This window comes from Centroberyx gerrardi, chromosome 13 (genome assembly GCF_048128805.1).
Source record: "Centroberyx gerrardi isolate f3 chromosome 13, fCenGer3.hap1.cur.20231027, whole genome shotgun sequence".
Taxonomy (NCBI): domain Eukaryota; kingdom Metazoa; phylum Chordata; class Actinopteri; order Beryciformes; family Berycidae; genus Centroberyx; species Centroberyx gerrardi.
In genome coordinates this window covers 1,152,745-1,172,308 of record NC_136009.1, presented here as the reverse complement: position 1 = coordinate 1,172,308, position 19,564 = coordinate 1,152,745, and the positions used below count along the sequence as shown (strand labels likewise).

Below are 19,564 nucleotides of genomic sequence, written 5' to 3'. Positions count from 1 at the left end.
GATGTACGAACGCACACTGGATTTCCCTTACGGAGGGCTCTGCGCCACCTAAACAGCAAACCGTAATTCCCCTAAGCACTGTGCATTGCAAAAGGGTTACAAACTATCAAATCAACACAAATGAACAAACAAATGAACAAAGCACAGAGCCCAGCTCTTATTGAGGTGCTCCTGAGCACCTAATAACTAGGCTAGAAAAAGAGAGAGATGTGAAAAAGATGGTGGTGGTGTGCATGGAAGCATTCTATAGTACACTGGAACACAACTCTATCGCACTCATTCACTCTGCTACAATCACTTTTTGTATCTATAAGTTAAAGATGTTGGTAAGATCTAGCTGTCCCCACCTCCACCGCAGACTCTTCTCATATAGTAATACACAAATTCATCTTTTTCCTTGGATTTTCTGTTGATGAAGTTTGAGTTTCTGTAGGTGGTGCTCTTTTCTCTGTCTGTTCTGCCATGGTGGCTATCACTGGTCATGAACTATCCAGTTCTTCCATTTATTCCAAGCAAACCACAAACATAAAATGCATCACTTCCTGTGCATCAGAGGATTTTCCCCAGGACAGACCTACCAAACACCGGCTGTTTAGAACAGCAAATGGAAAAACTTTTATAAACTGGGTACAGGTTGAAAAGTTATTGTGTTATATCAATCAGATAGAGAGGACCAAAATGGACATTTATTTATATGAAAATGGTAAGGATTATTACTTGAATTGAAATGGAATCTAAAAACCAATTATTAGACTCACATCATATTATAACATTATGAAGGTTTGAAAGTTTGGTGAATTTGGTGGTTAGTGGGAGACCTTATTTTAATCAACCTAATTATCTATAATAATTTCAATATAAAACTAATAATAATAATCTACTATATTAAACTTTAATGGTACATATGTGATGTTTGGGGCTGAGGGAGCTGGCTTTCTGTAGGGCTAGATGGGATACACGCTTTATTATCATATTTTCGGTAACGCTTTATTTTCTGGATCCGCAATTTCCGAATAATTTCCTAGAAAGGAACTGTTAATTTCTTAGGAATTTTCCTGGAAAGAATCATCAAATCATGTACTAAATATAGGGAAAATAGAGAAAGAATTCAATGGTAGTTGGTAACTACGAACTACCATTGAACTCTTTCTCTATTTTATATATATAATTAGTACCTCCTAGTCTTGTCTTAGTCTAGTCTTGTCTTGTCTTAGTAGTCTTGTGTTGTTGCCAAGACAGAACCATGAAATTATGTAGTAGTTATATAGAAAATTTGAAATTAGAGGAAGAAATTCAACATATAACTATATTATATAATTATATGAATAATGACTTGGGTTACCAGATTGACCTCTGCCTATTATTTTTTCAATAAATAGTTTATAGTTTTGCAGTTCTTTCCAGGAAATTCTTTTAGAAATTGACAGTATCTTATCGACTCCACCAGACTGCTTACATTTTCTATATAACTACTACATCATTTCATGGTTCTTTCCAGGAAACTTCCCAAGAAAGTCACAGTTCTGTTATAGGAAATTATTAGGAAATTGTGGAACTGGAAAATAAAGTGTTATTGCGAGACAGTGTTTTTATTAAAACTGTGTTGAGGTTTTTTTCTCATGAGTTGTTTCATTAAAGCACAAAGTCAAAGTCCCATTCTCTCTACTACAGCTGCTCAAAACACACTCACTCACACTCACACACACACACACACACCTTAGACACACCCTGGCCTGCTGTTACATAGTAGTATCGAGAACCGGTTCCAATTTATTACCGGTTCCAAATTGCCTCACAATTAATGACGGAATTTAGCACTGGCGAGCCATGTACGTACTCAGCTTCATGTCAGTCGAAACCAGGGTCAAAACGCCAGTGAAGTTTGTATGTCCATTTAACACACAGTGAGTTGCTGGAGACAGTTTCTTTAGAGATCCACACATGGCAAAATAAAAGGCCATAAAATTACTCCATACAGCTCATGCAGCATAATCCAAGTGATTGCATTGTGGGTCCAAAAGTCCAGTATTTACCTCATTATCTCCTAGATTTGCCACAGTTGTTCTGCACCGCGATAGCCATCACTACAGTACCAAGTAGATGCTGCCTTCAAGCGCTGTCGGAAATACTGGAATTACGGGTAGAGCGAGCTTGTACAACTCAATAAAGTGGTAAATACAGTCAGCCAATATTTTGTTTTTGTTCCATGATGTTGACCTCCAGTTACTTGATTTTTTTTCACTTTTTTTTCACTCTAAAGCAAGACATTTGTTCCTCCAGTGGCTCAACCGGTAGAGCGCATACAATTAAGGCTAAGTTCTAATCGCAGCTGCATGGGTTTGAATCCGGCCCTTGCCCTTGCCTTAGCTGTTTTGAAAAGTAATTCTGAGACAGGAGTAACTCTACACAGCAATGTCTGTCTTGAGTAATAAAACAAAGTTAACTCTACTAAAGCTGTATGTAGTCTTTTACCCCTGAAAATGTATGCAGCAGGAATTGATAAGGGAATTGATAAAGAATCGGATTGATGAGAATCAAAAATGGCACCGGAATCGGTAAAATCCTAACGACGCCCAACCCTATTATACAGTATATGGTACATAAGACAAAATTACCCATTCCTGCATTACAACAGTTAAAATTGGTAGATAAGTGAACTGCATTGTATTAGTATTTTTGTAAAGCTATTTTGGCAGCCTATTTACTTTATTATGAGTATATTCATTATGTAGAACAAAGAAGAAAATCAGAGAGTGCTACCAAGATGGTGCAAAGTGCTAGCCTGATATTCAGACTGAATGGCCACTTCGTTCCCACCCCATTATTCAGCCTGAGATTGTCTCCTTTTTAGCCGTTTTCTGTGTGTGTGTGTGTGGGGGGGGGGGGCATATATCTGACATATCCGGCCACTTTGACGTTATTTTCAGTGACCCTTTAATAACCTATTCTCAGGTATCCATGTACCCACCAATAAACACAATTTCTGCCTTTGTGTTCTTGCACCAATGATTTAGCAAGTGCTACTCTAGTACACTGGGTCCTCACTCCCACCCGTAGAGAACATGGTAGTCCTGCATAGAAGTGTGTGTGTGGAGGGATCATAAGTTCATCACAGCTCGAGTCCATCTTTCTTTGTGGTGGGCCAGTTTGGGTCAAATTTCGAGGGTCGTTTTTTTTTTTATTCCAGTCTGCTACTGAACCCACCCCAGCCCGACCGTGCCTTGCTATCTGGCAATGGTATTCAGCCCAGCACCAACAGACTCAGAAACAGTTTCTACCCTTCACCATATAACAGGCCTCACAGAAAAACACCTCAGTGAACTTAACTGAGCATTACCCCCTACCAGCAACACTATTTCAATCTGACACACCTGTCACTTTAAACATTACTGTTTACCAGTCACTCTATTAACTGTGATTCTGTTAAAGTTGCAAAACTTGAAATCCATGCACCAATCACTTTATACCTAGATCCTGTACTTCCAAGCATCTCGTCATCCCTGCTGAATTATAACTAAATGCTGTGATCCTGCTACTGCTGGAATAATTGATTTACTATGCATCAGTCACTTATACTACTACTGTTAATATTGCATTGCGCTGTTGGCTTTGTATTGTTGGCACTGCTTTTTATCTTGTTTGCAATAAGTTGTGACTATGACATTTTTTGTTTAACTGTGCACTTGTCACTTCAGTCATTAAGTTGAACTGAATTACATAGAATTGCATTGAATTGACATTAACTGTGCAGATGGGTGGTTGATGTAGGCTTGAATTAAATGCACTGTGATATACTGTATATTGACTTTCCTCAGCTTTTATTCATTTGGAGTACTGTTTCAGTGTAATGGAGTGCTTCATACTGGATTGCCTTGATTTCTTTATCAGTGACACACCATGATACTTCCTAAGTCTTTTTTTTTTTTGCTATCTATCAGCTATTTCTTTAAGGTGAAGCTCCCATTACTTTTCTCTTCACCATGTAGCTTCTAAAGCAGCTTGTGCGTTCCTGGTACTGATTTAAATCTGGCCTGGGTGCCAAGGTCATAGCATTTGGCAGCCATTAAGCCATTAAGACGTTGCAGGGTGGACACAGTGTAACTTTCAGACACCTGCCCTCTCCTTTCCTATGTCCTTTCTCTTTTTTGCTCTCTGTCTCTCTTTTCTCTCTCCCTCTTTCTTTCCCTCTTCACACTTATTCTCTCTGTCTTCCCTCTGTCTCAATTTTCCTTTTTCAGCTTTTCCTGTGCAGGCAGGTGGCAGCTCTACTTTGTCTAAAACTTGCATAGTATATAAAGTCATGAAACCTGGATGGGGGTTGTTAACCAGTGGAAATGCTGTAATGCTTGGTGACCTTTGACACGACCCCGGCAGGCCAGACGGTTCTTTATCTTGAAGTGGCCGAGACAATCCTTCCATCACGTGATGGATCCAGCATGGCAGCTCAGGCACAGGGCTGCTGTTAGAAGGTGGAAATAGGTTTTACATGGACAGTGGAAGCTCATACTGTATGGAAAAAAATAGATTTATGTTAAATTTACATCAGTTGTTGCAGCAGCATAAGTAATGGGATTCAGCAGGGAAAACAAGATCAAATATAAGCACACAAATAATATAAAATGGACAATAAAGCAGTAGAAATAAAAAATAATGAAACAATAAAAGCAATCAAATAGAATATAAACAATTGTGCGGTTATGTAAGAATAGGCTGCTAACAATTTCAACACATTATGTAGACTGTAAATAGGAATTACAGTATTTACATGTATGGATCTACAAACAGATGATACTTACAGTCTTGATTTCCTTTATGAAAGCATTATATTATATGGGTGTACATAATGTTTATAGTAACTAAGGAGACAGGAATCTTTCCAATAGAAACAAATTCATTGGACTATTGGAGGGTAATGCATTTTCTGGGTCCGCAATTTCCTAATCATTTTCCTAGAAAGGAACTGTTAATTTCTAATTATAGGGAAAATAGAGAAAGAGTTCAATGGTAGTTGGTAGTTGGTAAATTCCTCCAATTTCTTCTGTTGTTTCCAAGACAGAACCATAAAATTATGTGGTAGTTATATAGAAAATTTGAAATTAACTAAAATTATTAAGAATTCAACAAATTACTATATATATAATATATAATATATATATAATTATGTGAATAATTACTTGGGTTACCAAATTGACCTCTGCCTATTATTTTTCCAATAAATAGTTTATAGTTTTGCAGTTCTTTCCAGGAAATTCTTTTAGAGATTGATAGTATCTTATCGACTCCACCAGACTGTTTACATTTTCTGTATAACTACATTTCATGGTTCTTTCCAGGAAACTTCCTGAGAAATTAACATTTCCTTTCTAGGAAATTATTAGGAAATTGTGGAACTGGAAAATAAAGCGTTAGGAGATTAACACTGGGAACTAACGCTAGCAGTTAAAGTGACTGTAGATGTCGATGATGGTCATGAAATAGTTGGACTGCCTGGACGTAAACTAACTAGTTTATTTTATTTGACCTGTATTTACCCAGATTGGTCATACTGAGATGAAGGATCTTTTTTATAAAGTAGATGTGGCTAAGACAGCAGCAGCACATTTAGTTCTAGAAAAAAAGAAAAAACATTGTACTACAAGTAATAGTCGATTCTCGATTAGATATGGATGATCACAACTGTGGAATAATTTCATGCACATTGTTAATGAAGATACATCTTTCAACGATAAAAAATGTAGAAAATATAGAATAAAATAGAGTAATATAAAAATACAGACTTAGGACCTGTCTGATGAAACCAAAGTGCTTAAATGGGCATTAATAAGTAATCTGTGACTTTTATTGATCTCTATCAGCAAGGAATTACAACAACATCAACAGGTCTCTGGCACAGCCTGTAATGGATACAAATAATAAAGTCACTATCACATAGTGAACACATTTTCACATAGATTAAGCTAGCAGAGATCCAACAGAAAGGTCTATAAAAGGTAAGGTATCACCATGTAAATCACTGGAACTTATACAAGAACTCATACCGCTTTGTCATTTGCTTTTCTGGCTTTAGAATGAGGCTTTATGGTCTTAAATGCTGCTGAAATCCTAAACTAGTTGAGGCTAGCAATTTTTTACATGTTTTCACTGCAGCTTCAAAACTGGTCCACACCGCCTCGCCTTAACAAATATAGAAATCCATACTAAATCCAAAGATGCTACGCAAAATAGTCAGTGTTGGTGTCGGACAGAGTTAGAGGTAATAATTTTACACCCCTATTCATTTTCCCATTAGTCTGACAGGGTGGGAGAACCGAAATTCCTTATGGCCGGAAAATTGTATGAGTATGAGGAGTTTCTGTTCCAAAACAGAGTATGGGCCTGTAAGTGAGTTTTGAAAACCAGAAATCTCAGCATCTGACCAAGTAATCGTTGAGTCATTGGTAATGACCCACAACCCTATCAACCACCCACAAATATATCATGTGTGTTTTTGTTTGTTTGTTTATCACGTGTGTTTGTGTTTTGGGGCAGTACAAATCTATTGCACCTTTAAACAAGGTATGTACTGTGCACACTGCTGCTGACATTATAATGCTTCATGTGAGCTGTGCAGTGGGTATGGCATTAAGTCTTGAGTAGCATGCAGACGGCTCATTATTGTGTCCTACAAGCAGCTAAGCTGCAGTTTAACAGTGCTTAAAGTTATGGTGAGGACTATCAGGGTTAACTGAGGTAGCTCTTTCTCTTCCTCCTAAATGTATTAGAGAATTAATGCTCTGTCTTTGACAAATTGTTTGAAATTAACTGAATTGAATTGAATTGAAGGTGAACTACCACATCCCTATCTTTCACTTAATACAATACTTAAAAAAAACAAGTAACTGACCAAATACTATGACACAGAATATCACCATATCACCATCACCACCTTTTAATTCTTTGAAAAAAGTAGGTAAAACAATCACAGCTAAATTGGCATGACTACTAATTTTATCACACAATCAGCTAACATATTAAAGTGACCGTAATGATGAATGTTTAGTCATGCTAGATTGTTCCAACACACATGTAGATCAAACCAGTATGGGGCCATCATTTATAACAAGCATTCACACCTAAAGCAGTACTTGAACTCCTGGTGGTGTGTTTGGTGTGTGTGTGTGTGTGTGTGTGTGTGTGTGTGTGTGTGTGCGCGCGCATTTGTAAGTCTGTAAGGTTTTAATGCACAGTGACAGTTGTTGACGAACCATTTTCTGCTGATGACTTGTTGGTTTAACAACTGCAAACAATTATATTCAATTATTACAGATTAGAAAGACCAAAGATTTGGGAGCGCTACTCGTTACCAGAAATGGGTACTACAAGATTGTATTAAAAGCCAAAGAGGGTCTGAGGCCCTCTGTGATAGCAAAAGTTTAAATCCTTTATATCACGCTGGCAAAAAAAGTGAAAACTGAAAAGTTAAAACTGAAAGCCACATTTCAGGTCAAATGAGCCTTTGTCATCTAGGGCATCCTGGTGGCGTGTTGATCTGCATGCCATGTTGGAGTGGCGTCCTGGGCTCAGGTCCAGACCAGGACCTTTTTCTTCAACTGCTGGCTGTGTGGTGCCAACATTTTCTACTGCTTCAGGCTGTTTTCTGTTCAAAACCATTCCATTTTTCCCCCAGAACACACTGGAAAGAATCCCCATGTCATAAATTCCCATAAATCATGATGGCCTGACTATTTGCCAACTTAATGAATAAAATGTGAAAATTTTTTCCTCAAGCCCCCATTAATTTCTGACCCTGGGTGAATGAGAGCTACAGTAGTGGTACATTTCACAGCAAGGTTAATTCAGAAAACAGAATCAGGGACATAGAGTCAAATTCAACATCACTCCCTACAACTACTGATCATAAACCTGTGGGGGAATTCCTGTTGTCCAAGCCTAGTGTGGGAGGTAAAGCATGTGCAGTCTGAGTCTTCTCACAGCGGCCCTTGGTAGGACATTTCGGGATAATTGTAATAGGATTGTGTTACTATCTATAGGAAGGATAGAGAGAGGTTAGAAGTGGTTACTCATTCTTTCCTCCGCCAACAGGAAAAATCAAGCAATAATCGGATACTTTCAACACCACCCTGTGGAACACTTTATATTGAAATAAAAAAAACCCTGTCAGGAAAGGGTGCTCTCTTTAGAAAGGCTGACAGTGCATAATCAGAAATGCTCTTTCTATATATAGAAAAACCATAGTGGTGCCTCCTCTATGTGTGTTGGTAAATCAGACACTTATTGTAAAGAGCTTGTGATTCCATTAGAGCAGAGAGCAATATTTCAGGGATTTCTGAATAGTTAAAACAGATGGTACAAAAGGAACTATTGTCAGTTTCATCATCAAGATAATAATCCCTCCTGCAAGCATGTAGTTAGGTTCAAAATTTATGAACCCTTTGTGACATTGAGCATGATTTGCAAAAAGTGCAATTATTTCGATTTTTTTGTGTTTGGGATCTACACAAAATACTATTCTATCCGGTTTTGGGGTTTTTTTGGGTATAAAATTTGAATAAAAGAAAAATCTACAGCACACAAATGGATACACAACCATGTAGAATTCTGCACTGAATGGTGTCAGAGGCAAATATTTATTCCCTTACAAATCATGTCATAGACTCAGAATTCTGAGGGGGCTGAAAATGTTCCAATATCATCAAAGGGGGGCCTGACAGAAAACGTTTGGGACCCACTTATTAAATAATGCTCTATAATTGTATGTAACCTTGATATTTCCTTCTTTTTCTCTCTCTTAAGAAAAGCCTAACTAGGGACAGGAGTTGGAAACTAGCAATAGCTATAAGTGGCACTATGTTAATTTGCATTGTCCCTATCAAATAAACTATATAAATAAAATAAAATAAAATCAGGCAAGGTCCTAGCACCAAAGCAGCTGTTGCATCATTACGTACAGCCTATATACTGTATATAGTCTATATATTGTGAGTCATAGTAGCCTAGTGATTGATAACACATGAGTAGGTCTAATTTATGATCTGATGTGCATTTATCTTTTTCCCACATTACTGTATTGTACTGTGTGACAATGTGTAAACCAATTTACTCACGTTAGAAAAAAGGATGTTAGCACACATATCTATAAATGTTATTATATGCAACTCTACTGTGACCAAATAGGCTACTGTGGTGTACTGAAAAAGCACACCACATTTTCACGGCATGTTCTTTTTATAAATACCAATTTCTGTGTGGAAACTGCAGTATTCATTATTTTTGTGTGCACGCATAATTTATACATCTGGTCCCTGGTCTCCTGAAATTTTGTGAAATGAGCACGATATCTTAAAATGCAAATAATGTACTCTGTGCTTGAAAAATGAGAGAAATGCATTTCCTCGGCAGGAAAGGATTAGGGAGGAGACACAACTAGGAACAAGTAGTCTGATATTGAAATAGTGGGGTGGAGAGTAAAGGTGTGGAGGTCAGCGGGGCAGATACATTTACCACAACTAACTAACCTTAGTTAGTTTAAGATTAACCTAGTTATGAGATGGGCCCATGGAGGTATGGGGAAGGTCAGGCATTTTCTAATTTCGTCTGAGGGAGGGTTAGGCTTTTAAAAATAATTATTTTCAAAATATGTACTTCAGAAATTAATGTTTAAATGTTCATTGTGCTCTTTTCGGTTTTCTCCCCGTGGTCTACACCTACACATCTAGCTGGTTGCTCCAAAAGTAGGTAGCCAATCAGATAGCCCTATGTAGGGCTTCAGTGTAGTGTAGGGCTACCAGTGACTTGCTAGCTTTTCTGTAAACAAAGGAGAGTGAAGTTGGCGGTGCAAAATGTGGGAAGAAAAATAGTGTAAGAGTGTCCAAGTTAAGAGTATCTTTACAACCTCTATCAAAGAGACACTGGAAAAATTCAAATATGCATTGGAATTGGCACAGGAGGGTCCATTCCACTGAAAAATAACAGTTTAAACCTTGTTTTGGAGGAAACTGTTTTACCAGTGAGAATGAAACCCAACTATGTGGATTTCTGGGGCCAGATGTAATAATGGTGCATACACACAAAAAGAAAGAATGCACCACTGTCCTCACAGAAATTGGTATTTGAGAAAAAGAATGTGCCGAAAGAATGTGCGTACCTCCACGCAAGCTGTACACCATGCATACACAGACTTTTCTGAGTCAGCTGAGCTGAGTGTGACATAGTAATGTGGGATAATATCAAAGGGGGAATTTGGGAGACAGTTTATGTGGAGATTTAATCTTTTCAGCACACCTAGTACATAGTAGACTAAGTCTCAATAGAGTTTCATTAAGATGTGTGACATTATAGATGCTCTACAATAATGACCTTTATTCTAGTATTTAAATAAGGGTAAAGCAATTACAACACAAATAATATGACTTTTTTCATTGTTTATATACTATTATGCAGCCTATGTCATAATCAAGTAATTTTTGTTTAGACCTGTTTACTTATAACCAACATAAAAATTAAACCGTGAACAGCAATTATTATTATCCATTGTAGGTGAACATACATTCATATATCATTTATTGTAATTATTATTGTATTTTAGAGATCCACTCGATAAGCCCTCTTGGGCTTTTTTGGTCTTCCTTGCACTTCTTGTATAGAATTACTTGCTTTTTTTTATATATATTTGTTATGAATAAATACATTCTAGTGCAAGTAAATAGGTTTACATATTGTCACTATATCATACAGTAATGTGGGAATAAGGCACATATTGGATCATAAATTAGACATACTCGTGTGATCTATAAATAGGCTATTATGGCTCATAATATATAGCGGTGTGCAATGGCTGTGTGTTATGATGGCTGCTTTAGAGCTGTTAGAGGACATTGCCAATGCAACACTAAGGATAAAACAAGCCTGATTTTTTGACCCATGATTGCCATTTATGATTGCCGTTTGTGTCCAAACCAGGCAGGGGGATCAGGCACCCAGTGAAGAACAGCTGAGTTCAGAACTCATATATCGTGTGATTGATTCAATGGTGAATGAGTATGACCGAAAAATTACCACTGCCTTGCTCTGTGCCTAACTCCAACCAACTTGAGATCACTATGTGAACTTACTGTTTTGGGCTTTTGAATTCAATTTTTACAACAAATCGTCATTATCACAACAAAGAAGGCACAAAGTCTTGGCACTGCACTATTACACTGTCAATTTTCTGTTTTTAATATTTTAAAGTCTGTGATGGTTGCATACACATTAAAAGGAGCTTGTGGGTTAGTGAGCGTTAAAATGTGGTAGGTGCAGGCGTATTTGTTCCTTGTATAGATATAAATCTTTCAGTGTACAGTTCTGCTGTCTTCTGTCTTTAATGGATAACGCTGGTGTTTTTTAATGCATTTCTTACCGTCAACAAATCCTATGAAAATAACAAAATCAGCAATGATTTTGTTTTGCAAACAATGTAGCCGATACCCAATGAAGCCATGTCTCAGTAGCCATAGAACTCCATTGTATTAAAAAAATGATTAAAAACACGTCAAAGAGCCATGCCGTTGCTCTGGACAGCATATTTCATCATTGCGATGCACCAGGCCAGCTGACTTTTTCCTCAAACAACTTAATAAGCCGACCGTAAACGCATTTGCGATCTCAGGAAAGTAGTTCTGTAGCACCAAAAATAGTCCCCAGCGTAATGAAGATTTTTTTTCCCATTTGAATTTGATTTGGTAATAACTACAATAGCCTGACTTTTCGTGGTAACAGTTAGCGATTTTTAAAATAGAAACTATGTCTTTGTTTTTAGCTTACAATTGGAGCTTAAAGGATACGGCTGGTGTTTTTAAATACATTTCTTATCGTCAACAAATCCTATGAAAATAACAAAATCAACAATTTTAACTAACCCTAACTATTTTAAAAATCACTAACTGTTACCACGAAAAGTCAGGCTATTGTAGTTATTACCAAATCAAATTCAAATGGGAACAAATTCTTCATTACGCCGGGGACTATTTTCGGTGCTACGGAACTACTTTACTGAGATCGCAAACGCGTTTACGGTCGGCTTATTAAGTTGTTTGAGGAAAAAGTCAGCTGGCCCGGTGCATCGCAATGATGAAATATGCTGCCCAGAGCAACGGCATGGCTCTTTGACGTGTTTTTAACATGGGCGGAAATTACGGGGGGGACAGGGGGGTCCGGACCCCCCCTTCCTGGGAAAAACAGAGAGTTGTCCCCCTCAATATATCATTGTAAACATAACTATATAATTTTAAATAATATAATAATATGCATTGAAAGCACTTGTGCTAATTATAGACACAAAACAATGCGTTTTTAAGTTTCGAAAGATTGTGCCCCGCCCCCCTCTCATATGCCTCACAGTGGTTTGGTCCACTGCCTACCATCCCCGAACCCCCACACACACACATTAGCCCTCGGTACGAGTGTCTGTGGAGGATCTCTGGAAGTGTGTCAGTGGTGGCAGACCTCCAGTAAGTAGCTGCTTCGCAAAGGTTAACTTAAAACAAAGGATGTGTCAGACATTTTTCTTTACTTCTACCACTCAATAGAATAAAACACATTCACAACTGTAACCAGACTACATTTTGTTCCATTACCTCGCGGTTGAATCTTGTGCGTCAGCGTGTTGGTACGGGGCAGCCGCGTCTCCTAATGCACGTATGTCTATGGAGGCAGGAGGTCTATGCACAATTAAAATCCTCATAACTCACTGAATTTTCAACCGATTTTCAAGCGGTTTGGTTTGTTACAAATGCCAGACATGTATTTATGATACAGGATACTTGGTTAAATTAAAATGCGGGTTTTCATACCAAAATTATCTTTTGTAGATGGTAACAGTAATATTTCTATAATATAATATTTAAGATTAACTTACCCTACGTAATTAGGTTCTAAGTATATTATGTTTTTCTTACTGCATGTAAAATGGCTGCCACTATGTAATTTTGTTTATAATTTTGGAAATAAATGAAGACTTAATTCATAAAAAAGACATAATTACAACAAACACTATGTTAAAATATTAAGTAAGTTTCTGGCAGGCTTCATAGCGTTCTGGACTTTTACATTGACAGCAAAACATTAGAGATCTGCTTTTTCGGGAAAACTAAATCTAATTAGGCATGTATTAGCTTTAGTTCAGTTAATGGGTGTTGCTTCTCACCTAGTACTGTAACTAACCTGCATGCTGTGTGTGTGTGTGTGTGTGTGTGTCTATTTGTCAGCCAGCCAGGTCAGTTAAAATGGCAGAGAAAAGAAAAACAGACATCCGATCATTTTTCAGTGCACCGAAACGCCAAGTAGAAAGACCCCAGTAATATCAAAGGCAATTTGATAAAATCTTCATAAGAAAGGAATGAAGTGCTTATGGAAATGTTTCATAATGGACCTCTATATACATTTAATACAACAGTACTTTTGGCGGCACCTTTAGTGTCCCCTTCAGGAATTGCTCTTGAGGATTTATTGTCCCCCCCAACAGTGAAATGAAATATCCGACCTTGGTTTTTAATCATTTTTTTAATACAATGGTGTTCTATGGCTATTGACACATGGCTTCATTGGGCACCGGCTACATGGACGAGACTTGTTGGCAAAACAAAATCATTGCTGATTTTGTTATTTTCATAGAATTTGTTGACGGTAAGAAATGCATTAAAAAACACCAGCGTTATCCTTTAAGTTTTGCAGGGAGAGGGTTGTCAGTTTTTCTTTTTCAGTGTCCAGGGAGGTCCATCTGATATATTTTTGTGCTGGAGGGAGGGTTGACTATTTTAATGTTGAAGGGGTCAGAAAATCTCCATATGCCCCTCATCATAAATATTGAACAGTTCCTAACCTTAACCAAAGTTTTAGTTGCCTTGCCCTAAACCCAAGCTTAACACTAACCAATGTCGTTTTAGTTGCCTAAACTTTGTTAGCTGACCTGTTCATGAGACTCGTGAAAATGGCGTGCCCACTTTGTGCTACTGTCACATTATCTTTTCATAGTGGAGAAACATAATTTCTGTCCACAACATGTCATCTGCGTTTCAGAGTTTGTGCATATTTTGCACACTTTTATGAGACTGTGTTGGAGCAGGAGTAGTGTAGAATAGATCAAGAAAAGGACAGAGTAAGAGTAGAGTCAAGTAGATTAGAGTAGGAATAAAGTAGTAGAGTACAGTAGAATAAGAATAGAGTAAAAGTAGATAAAAGAAAAACGGCTTAACTATACCGGTTGCGTTTCTGTTCCATCCGTTTGTGTCAGAAGAGTCGGATCAGATGCGTAGCCATTTACTTCATTGCAACCTGCTGCACTGGCTGCACACGCAGCATGTTAACAGATCTGCAGATGAAGCTGCAACTCTGGACATATGCATGGCTTCTATTTTTGATGGACTATGCATCCGTCTGTTCCGTATTTGAGCCATATAAATGTATATAAATGCCAAGATTTTGCTTACTGTAGTCATTTATCACCATTTCAGTTAACAAAATAGAGGATACATAAACCATGTCACTTAAATAAATGTTGGAGTTGAGTTTATCTATGGATAGCCGCTGAGAAGCCTTGTATTTGGTAACAGTATGCCTACACTCTCAAAAAACATACATACAAAGACATAAATATGCCTATATGGTACATTAATGTTCCTCATGGTACAACTTGAGTTGTTTATGGAACAATAGGCAAAACTTCATAACTGTGGTCACTTACCCATAGGTAAAATGTAGATAGGCGCAACACAACCGGCAGACCACAGATGGAACAATAACGGACCTGGTGTAGCAGCTTAACATTCCGTGCGGCAACTGGACCGCAACAAGTTTGGATACGCAAACGTTATACATGCTGTGTAGTTCAGCCATTAGAGTAGAGTAGGAGTAGAGATAGAGTATAGTAGAGTAGAATAGGAGTAGAATACAGTAGAGTAGAACAGAGTAGAGTTGAGTAGACATTAGGTTAGAGTTTGGTGTAGTTTTGTGTGGTAGCAGTTGAGGTAACGTAAAGGTCAGTGTGTTGTGATAAAGAGACAGGAAGAACCAAATCACTACCAGAAGACCAGAGACAGAAAGAGCGAGAGAAAGATAGAGGCACAGATAGAGAGCGACAGATAGAGGCAGAGATGGAATGATGGAACCAAAGATGGAAACAAAGACAGAGAGAGACAGATAAGAGACAGAGACAGATGGAGACAGATAGAGAAAGACAGAGACAGATACTGATAGAGTGAAAGAAAAGGAAAGACAGAAAAAAGTGAAAACTAGCACTAGTCACATTTGCCAGCTGTGAGTGTCTTGGCCAATATTGTAACAAAATCAGATCACCAATAATAGCTCTTCGCTACAACTTAACAACTAACTGTTAACTTACTGCTAACATACACTTAACAAGGCCTAGTATGCTAACATTACATCTTCAACAAAGGATTAAGCCCACTTACAACGAAGAAGTCCAACAAACAACATGCAAAACTTAAATTAAACAACCTAATGTGAAATGACAACTTACCTCATCAGGAAACCATGGAACATGAAATGAATCTTATACTAGCTAGGCCTATAAAGGTTACTACCACGGGCATTTGTGACATGGCATTTCAGCAAGGATCTAATGAAAATACTACAGGCTCTTAGACATATTAGTACATGGATATGCTGGCCCTTCTGACAAGAATTAAAACAGACATGGAGCTGAACCATGATGTTGGCTTTGGTTACAAAAGACCGAAAGTGTAGTTTAGTGTAATGTATTTATTTGAAGTTCTTTGCAAGGATCCAGCGGCTCAAATGTATTGAGATTAAACTAGAGCCTGGGTAGAATTATACTTTTACGACATTAATTTTCATTACAATTTTGATTCACTGATGAAATGTTTTCATCATGAAACAATCACTGAGAACACGTTAAGACATCAGTCCGTTTAAAAAGTGCATGTATCATCAGCAAATTAGTATAATAAAGGGTCGAACACTTACATGGAAACGCAATTCATCTGCAATGCAGCAGAAACAGCTTCTCATTCAAAATGAATAAACTTCCATGGGAGAGGTTCCGATTCAACACATCAAGATGATCAAAGGTTTAGAGAGCTAACAAGTGAAAAGCTGGTTAGACACATTAGCTTAGCTGGTAATGTTAACTAACTCTCTAGGAGTCCAACAAATGCTGTGAGATAGCAAATAGTTAGAAATCTAGTGGTTGGTTCGGGAACAGTTGGGCAAAGGCTAGGAACAGCGATTCAAACCACTGCTGGCTTTGCGGATTACCAATATCCATGGACATAGCCAACCAAGAACAGCAGTAGCCTCATCTGATTCATAATGAATGTTTATTTCACTGTTTAGTCCTTAGTGCCCCCCATTGTTATGATTGATAATATGTTAGCTTCTTTTTGCATCATTGTCAATTGTTATAATCATTGAATGATTTTCACCTAGTCTAAAAATTGTACTGCCAACACAAATGCAAACAAGAAAAGCTCTACCCAGGTAATATTGCTCTGTGTTTTGGATACTTTTCCAATAGTAATTTCAACTGTTTACAATTATCGATATTGCAACCTGGGGAAAAGGTCGGAATGCTGGTTTTGACAGCGGATCAAGGCAGCTGATGATGGAGTCTGGATGCTCCTTAACACCTATGGAAGTGCGCATGCTGAAAAGATAAAATGTTCTACCAAAGTGACATATCCCTTTTAACACCAAATATTTCCTCAGCTAATATTAGATTAGTCATGTCGATGCTTAGCTTCTTAGCTGTTTCTTTTGTTTGGTGAACTATCTGCTGACCTCTTTTTGTTTTCCATACAATGTATTACGCCAAGTCATGAAGTAAACACCACACAGACAAACACACACACACAGCAAGGTAATTCTCATCTGCTTACGCTGTTATTTTCATCTTTTGACTACACATTCAAAAGTAACTAAGTAACTTGTAAGTACATGCAGTAGTATCAGTTATCCCTTTTCATCTGTCACCCTGTTTCACACACACACACACACACACACACACACAGTCAATTAATACCTAGAGAGATACTATTTGTACTAAAAAATAAATCAAACCAATTTTCCTTTCGCAATGGGTTTAATCTGGTTAAATAAAGATTTGCCAGATTATAAATTCACATTTGACCACATGAATGAAGCAGTGAATTGGTCTACATGTGAATTTGTGTAACTGTGTGCTGAGCAGGATCTTTCTGAAAATGAACATAGGTGATCAGTCATCCTGCCAACGCAAAATAAATAACATAATAAATAATAAATAATAAATACAACAACATTGAAAATAAATGATAATATCTCTACATACATTATGTTGTAATACAGCAAAAGGCTCCCAAAAAATATTTTATTACAACAATAATTGGGCCATCTTGTTACTGGGTTTGCATAATAATTACAGCCTTTGTAGAATGATATCAAACTCTATATCAAAACAGATATATAGGTATACTAAAATCTTTTAAAAATTAAAAATGATTAGCAAATAAGAATCTTTTCTTTCTCTGTCTCCCAGGTCCTGGCCATGATCTCCATCCTGTTCATCATTATGTCCACCATCTCATTGTCCCTCAACACCCTGCCAGAGCTGCAGGTGGTGGACGAATTTGGCCAGTTCAATGACAATCCCAACCTAGCCCATGTGGAAGCTGTCTGCATCGCCTGGTTCACCATGGAATATGTGCTGCGCCTGCTCTCAGCACCCAACAAGTGGAATTTCATCAAAGCCCCACTGAACGTCATTGATCTACTGGCTATACTGCCTTACTATGTAACCCTCTTCCTAACTGAGTCCAACAAAAGCGTGCTGCAGTTCCAGAACGTACGTCGCGTGGTCCAAATCTTTCGCATCATGAGAATCCTGAGGATCCTGAAGCTGGCCAGACACTCTACAGGACTCCAGTCTCTGGGCTTCACTTTGAGGAGGAGCTATAATGAGTTGGGGCTGCTGATCCTCTTCTTGGCCATGGGTATCATGATCTTCTCCAGCTTGGTGTTCTTCGCTGAGAAGGACGAGGACGCCACCAAATTCACCAGCATCCCGGCCTCCTTCTGGTGGGCTACCATTACCATGACCACTGTTGGTTATGGAGACATCTACCCACAGACCTTGCTGGGGAAAATTGTGGGAGGACTCTGCTGCATTGCAGGTGTGCTGGTCATTGCCCTACCCATCCCCATCATTGTGAACAATTTCTCTGAGTTCTACCGTGAGCAGAAGAGGCAGGAGAAGGCAATCAAGAGGAGAGAAGCTCTTGAAAGAGCAAAGAGGAATGGTAGTATTGTCTCCATGAATCTAAAGGACGCCTTTGCCCGCAGTATGGAGCTGACAGACGTACTGGTGGAAAAGGGAGAGGACAGCAAGTGTCCTGTGGACAACCACCTATCACCCAGCCGCTGGAGCTACCACAAACACTATTCTAATACAGAGGTGGGTAGCCCAGCCCGCATGTACCAGGAAGTGACCCAGCTGGGCTCCCCTGACCGAGTCAAGCCCCCTCTTAGCAGAACTAGCCCAGAGCACCTTAATGCACAGCGCCTGGAAGACACTTACAATAAAATGACAATCGGCCAGGAGCAGCATGGGAAAAGGATAGAGGAACAGATGGAAATGAAGGTGGTGGCCTCCACATGTGCCAAGCATCCTCAAGGTAAAGAACAAGCAATCCCCAAGGTCAGCCCTGCCGGCAATTTCTCCAGTGGGGTCACGGATTTATCTGGGGAGGAAGGAGAGAGAAGCTCCTTGCTCCCTAGTGTTGGAGTAGGTCAAGCTGGTCCTAGACACCAGCGTATCCCTCCTCCCTTGGATCTCAGTCAGATCAGTTCCATGGAGGTGAGCAGGGGTCCTGACAGCATCCAGACAGTGACCATCATCAAAGAGGGGCTGTATGAGTTTGTCTCCAGCCACCCAGACAGCAGTGGCAGTGGAGATATGGGTGTAGCATCACAGAGTGTGGAAAGCTTTGGGATGACCTGTGAGAGCATCCGCAGCTCCCTGCGAGGCAATAGCACCCCTCAGAAGATGAAAGCCCTCAAAGTCAACTTCATTGGATCCCAGGAGGAGACGCTTATGGCAGTGATGACACCTGTGGCGATTCCAGCCTCTACTGTCTCAGCCAAGCTGCCTCAGGCACTGTCCGATGACACGGTTTCCCGATCTTCTTCCACTCTCGGCGCAACCATGCAGGAAACAAAATCTCCACTAGGGCTTCTGCAACCTCCATCCCCTGCCCAGCAATCTGTCAGTCCAAGCAGCTCCCAGGGGGGAGGAGAAGGCACCGTGGCCAGGAGCTTAGAAGGTGAAGGGCAGCTCACAGGCTTAAGCCACCAGGGGAGGAATCACATGGAGAGGTCTGCTGTCGGCTCAGGCAGCAGTGCCAGCCCACTGTCACCTAAACCCAGCCCTCTCAACTGCACCCAGGAGTCAGCGGTGGAGGGAGGAGAAGGAGGAGAAGGAGGGGGAGAGGGAGCAGCAGAGAGTGGAGAGAAAGTGGAAAACCACATTGCTCTGGATGGAAGCCTTACACCACCCTGTGAAACGAGCATGTGA

At 39.1% G+C, this 19,564-nt stretch overlaps 1 protein-coding gene across 1 annotated transcript in view; it reads left to right on the top strand.

Moving 5' to 3' along the window:
• LOC139907742 (potassium voltage-gated channel subfamily B member 2-like) overlaps positions 1-19,564 on the top strand; it is a 40,235-nt gene extending 20,671 nt beyond the window's left edge. Inside the window, exon 2 of the mRNA XM_071894238.1 lies at positions 17,531-19,564. Coding sequence (XP_071750339.1) covers positions 17,531-19,564 — 2,034 coding nt within the window. The remainder of the gene's footprint in view (positions 1-17,530) is intronic.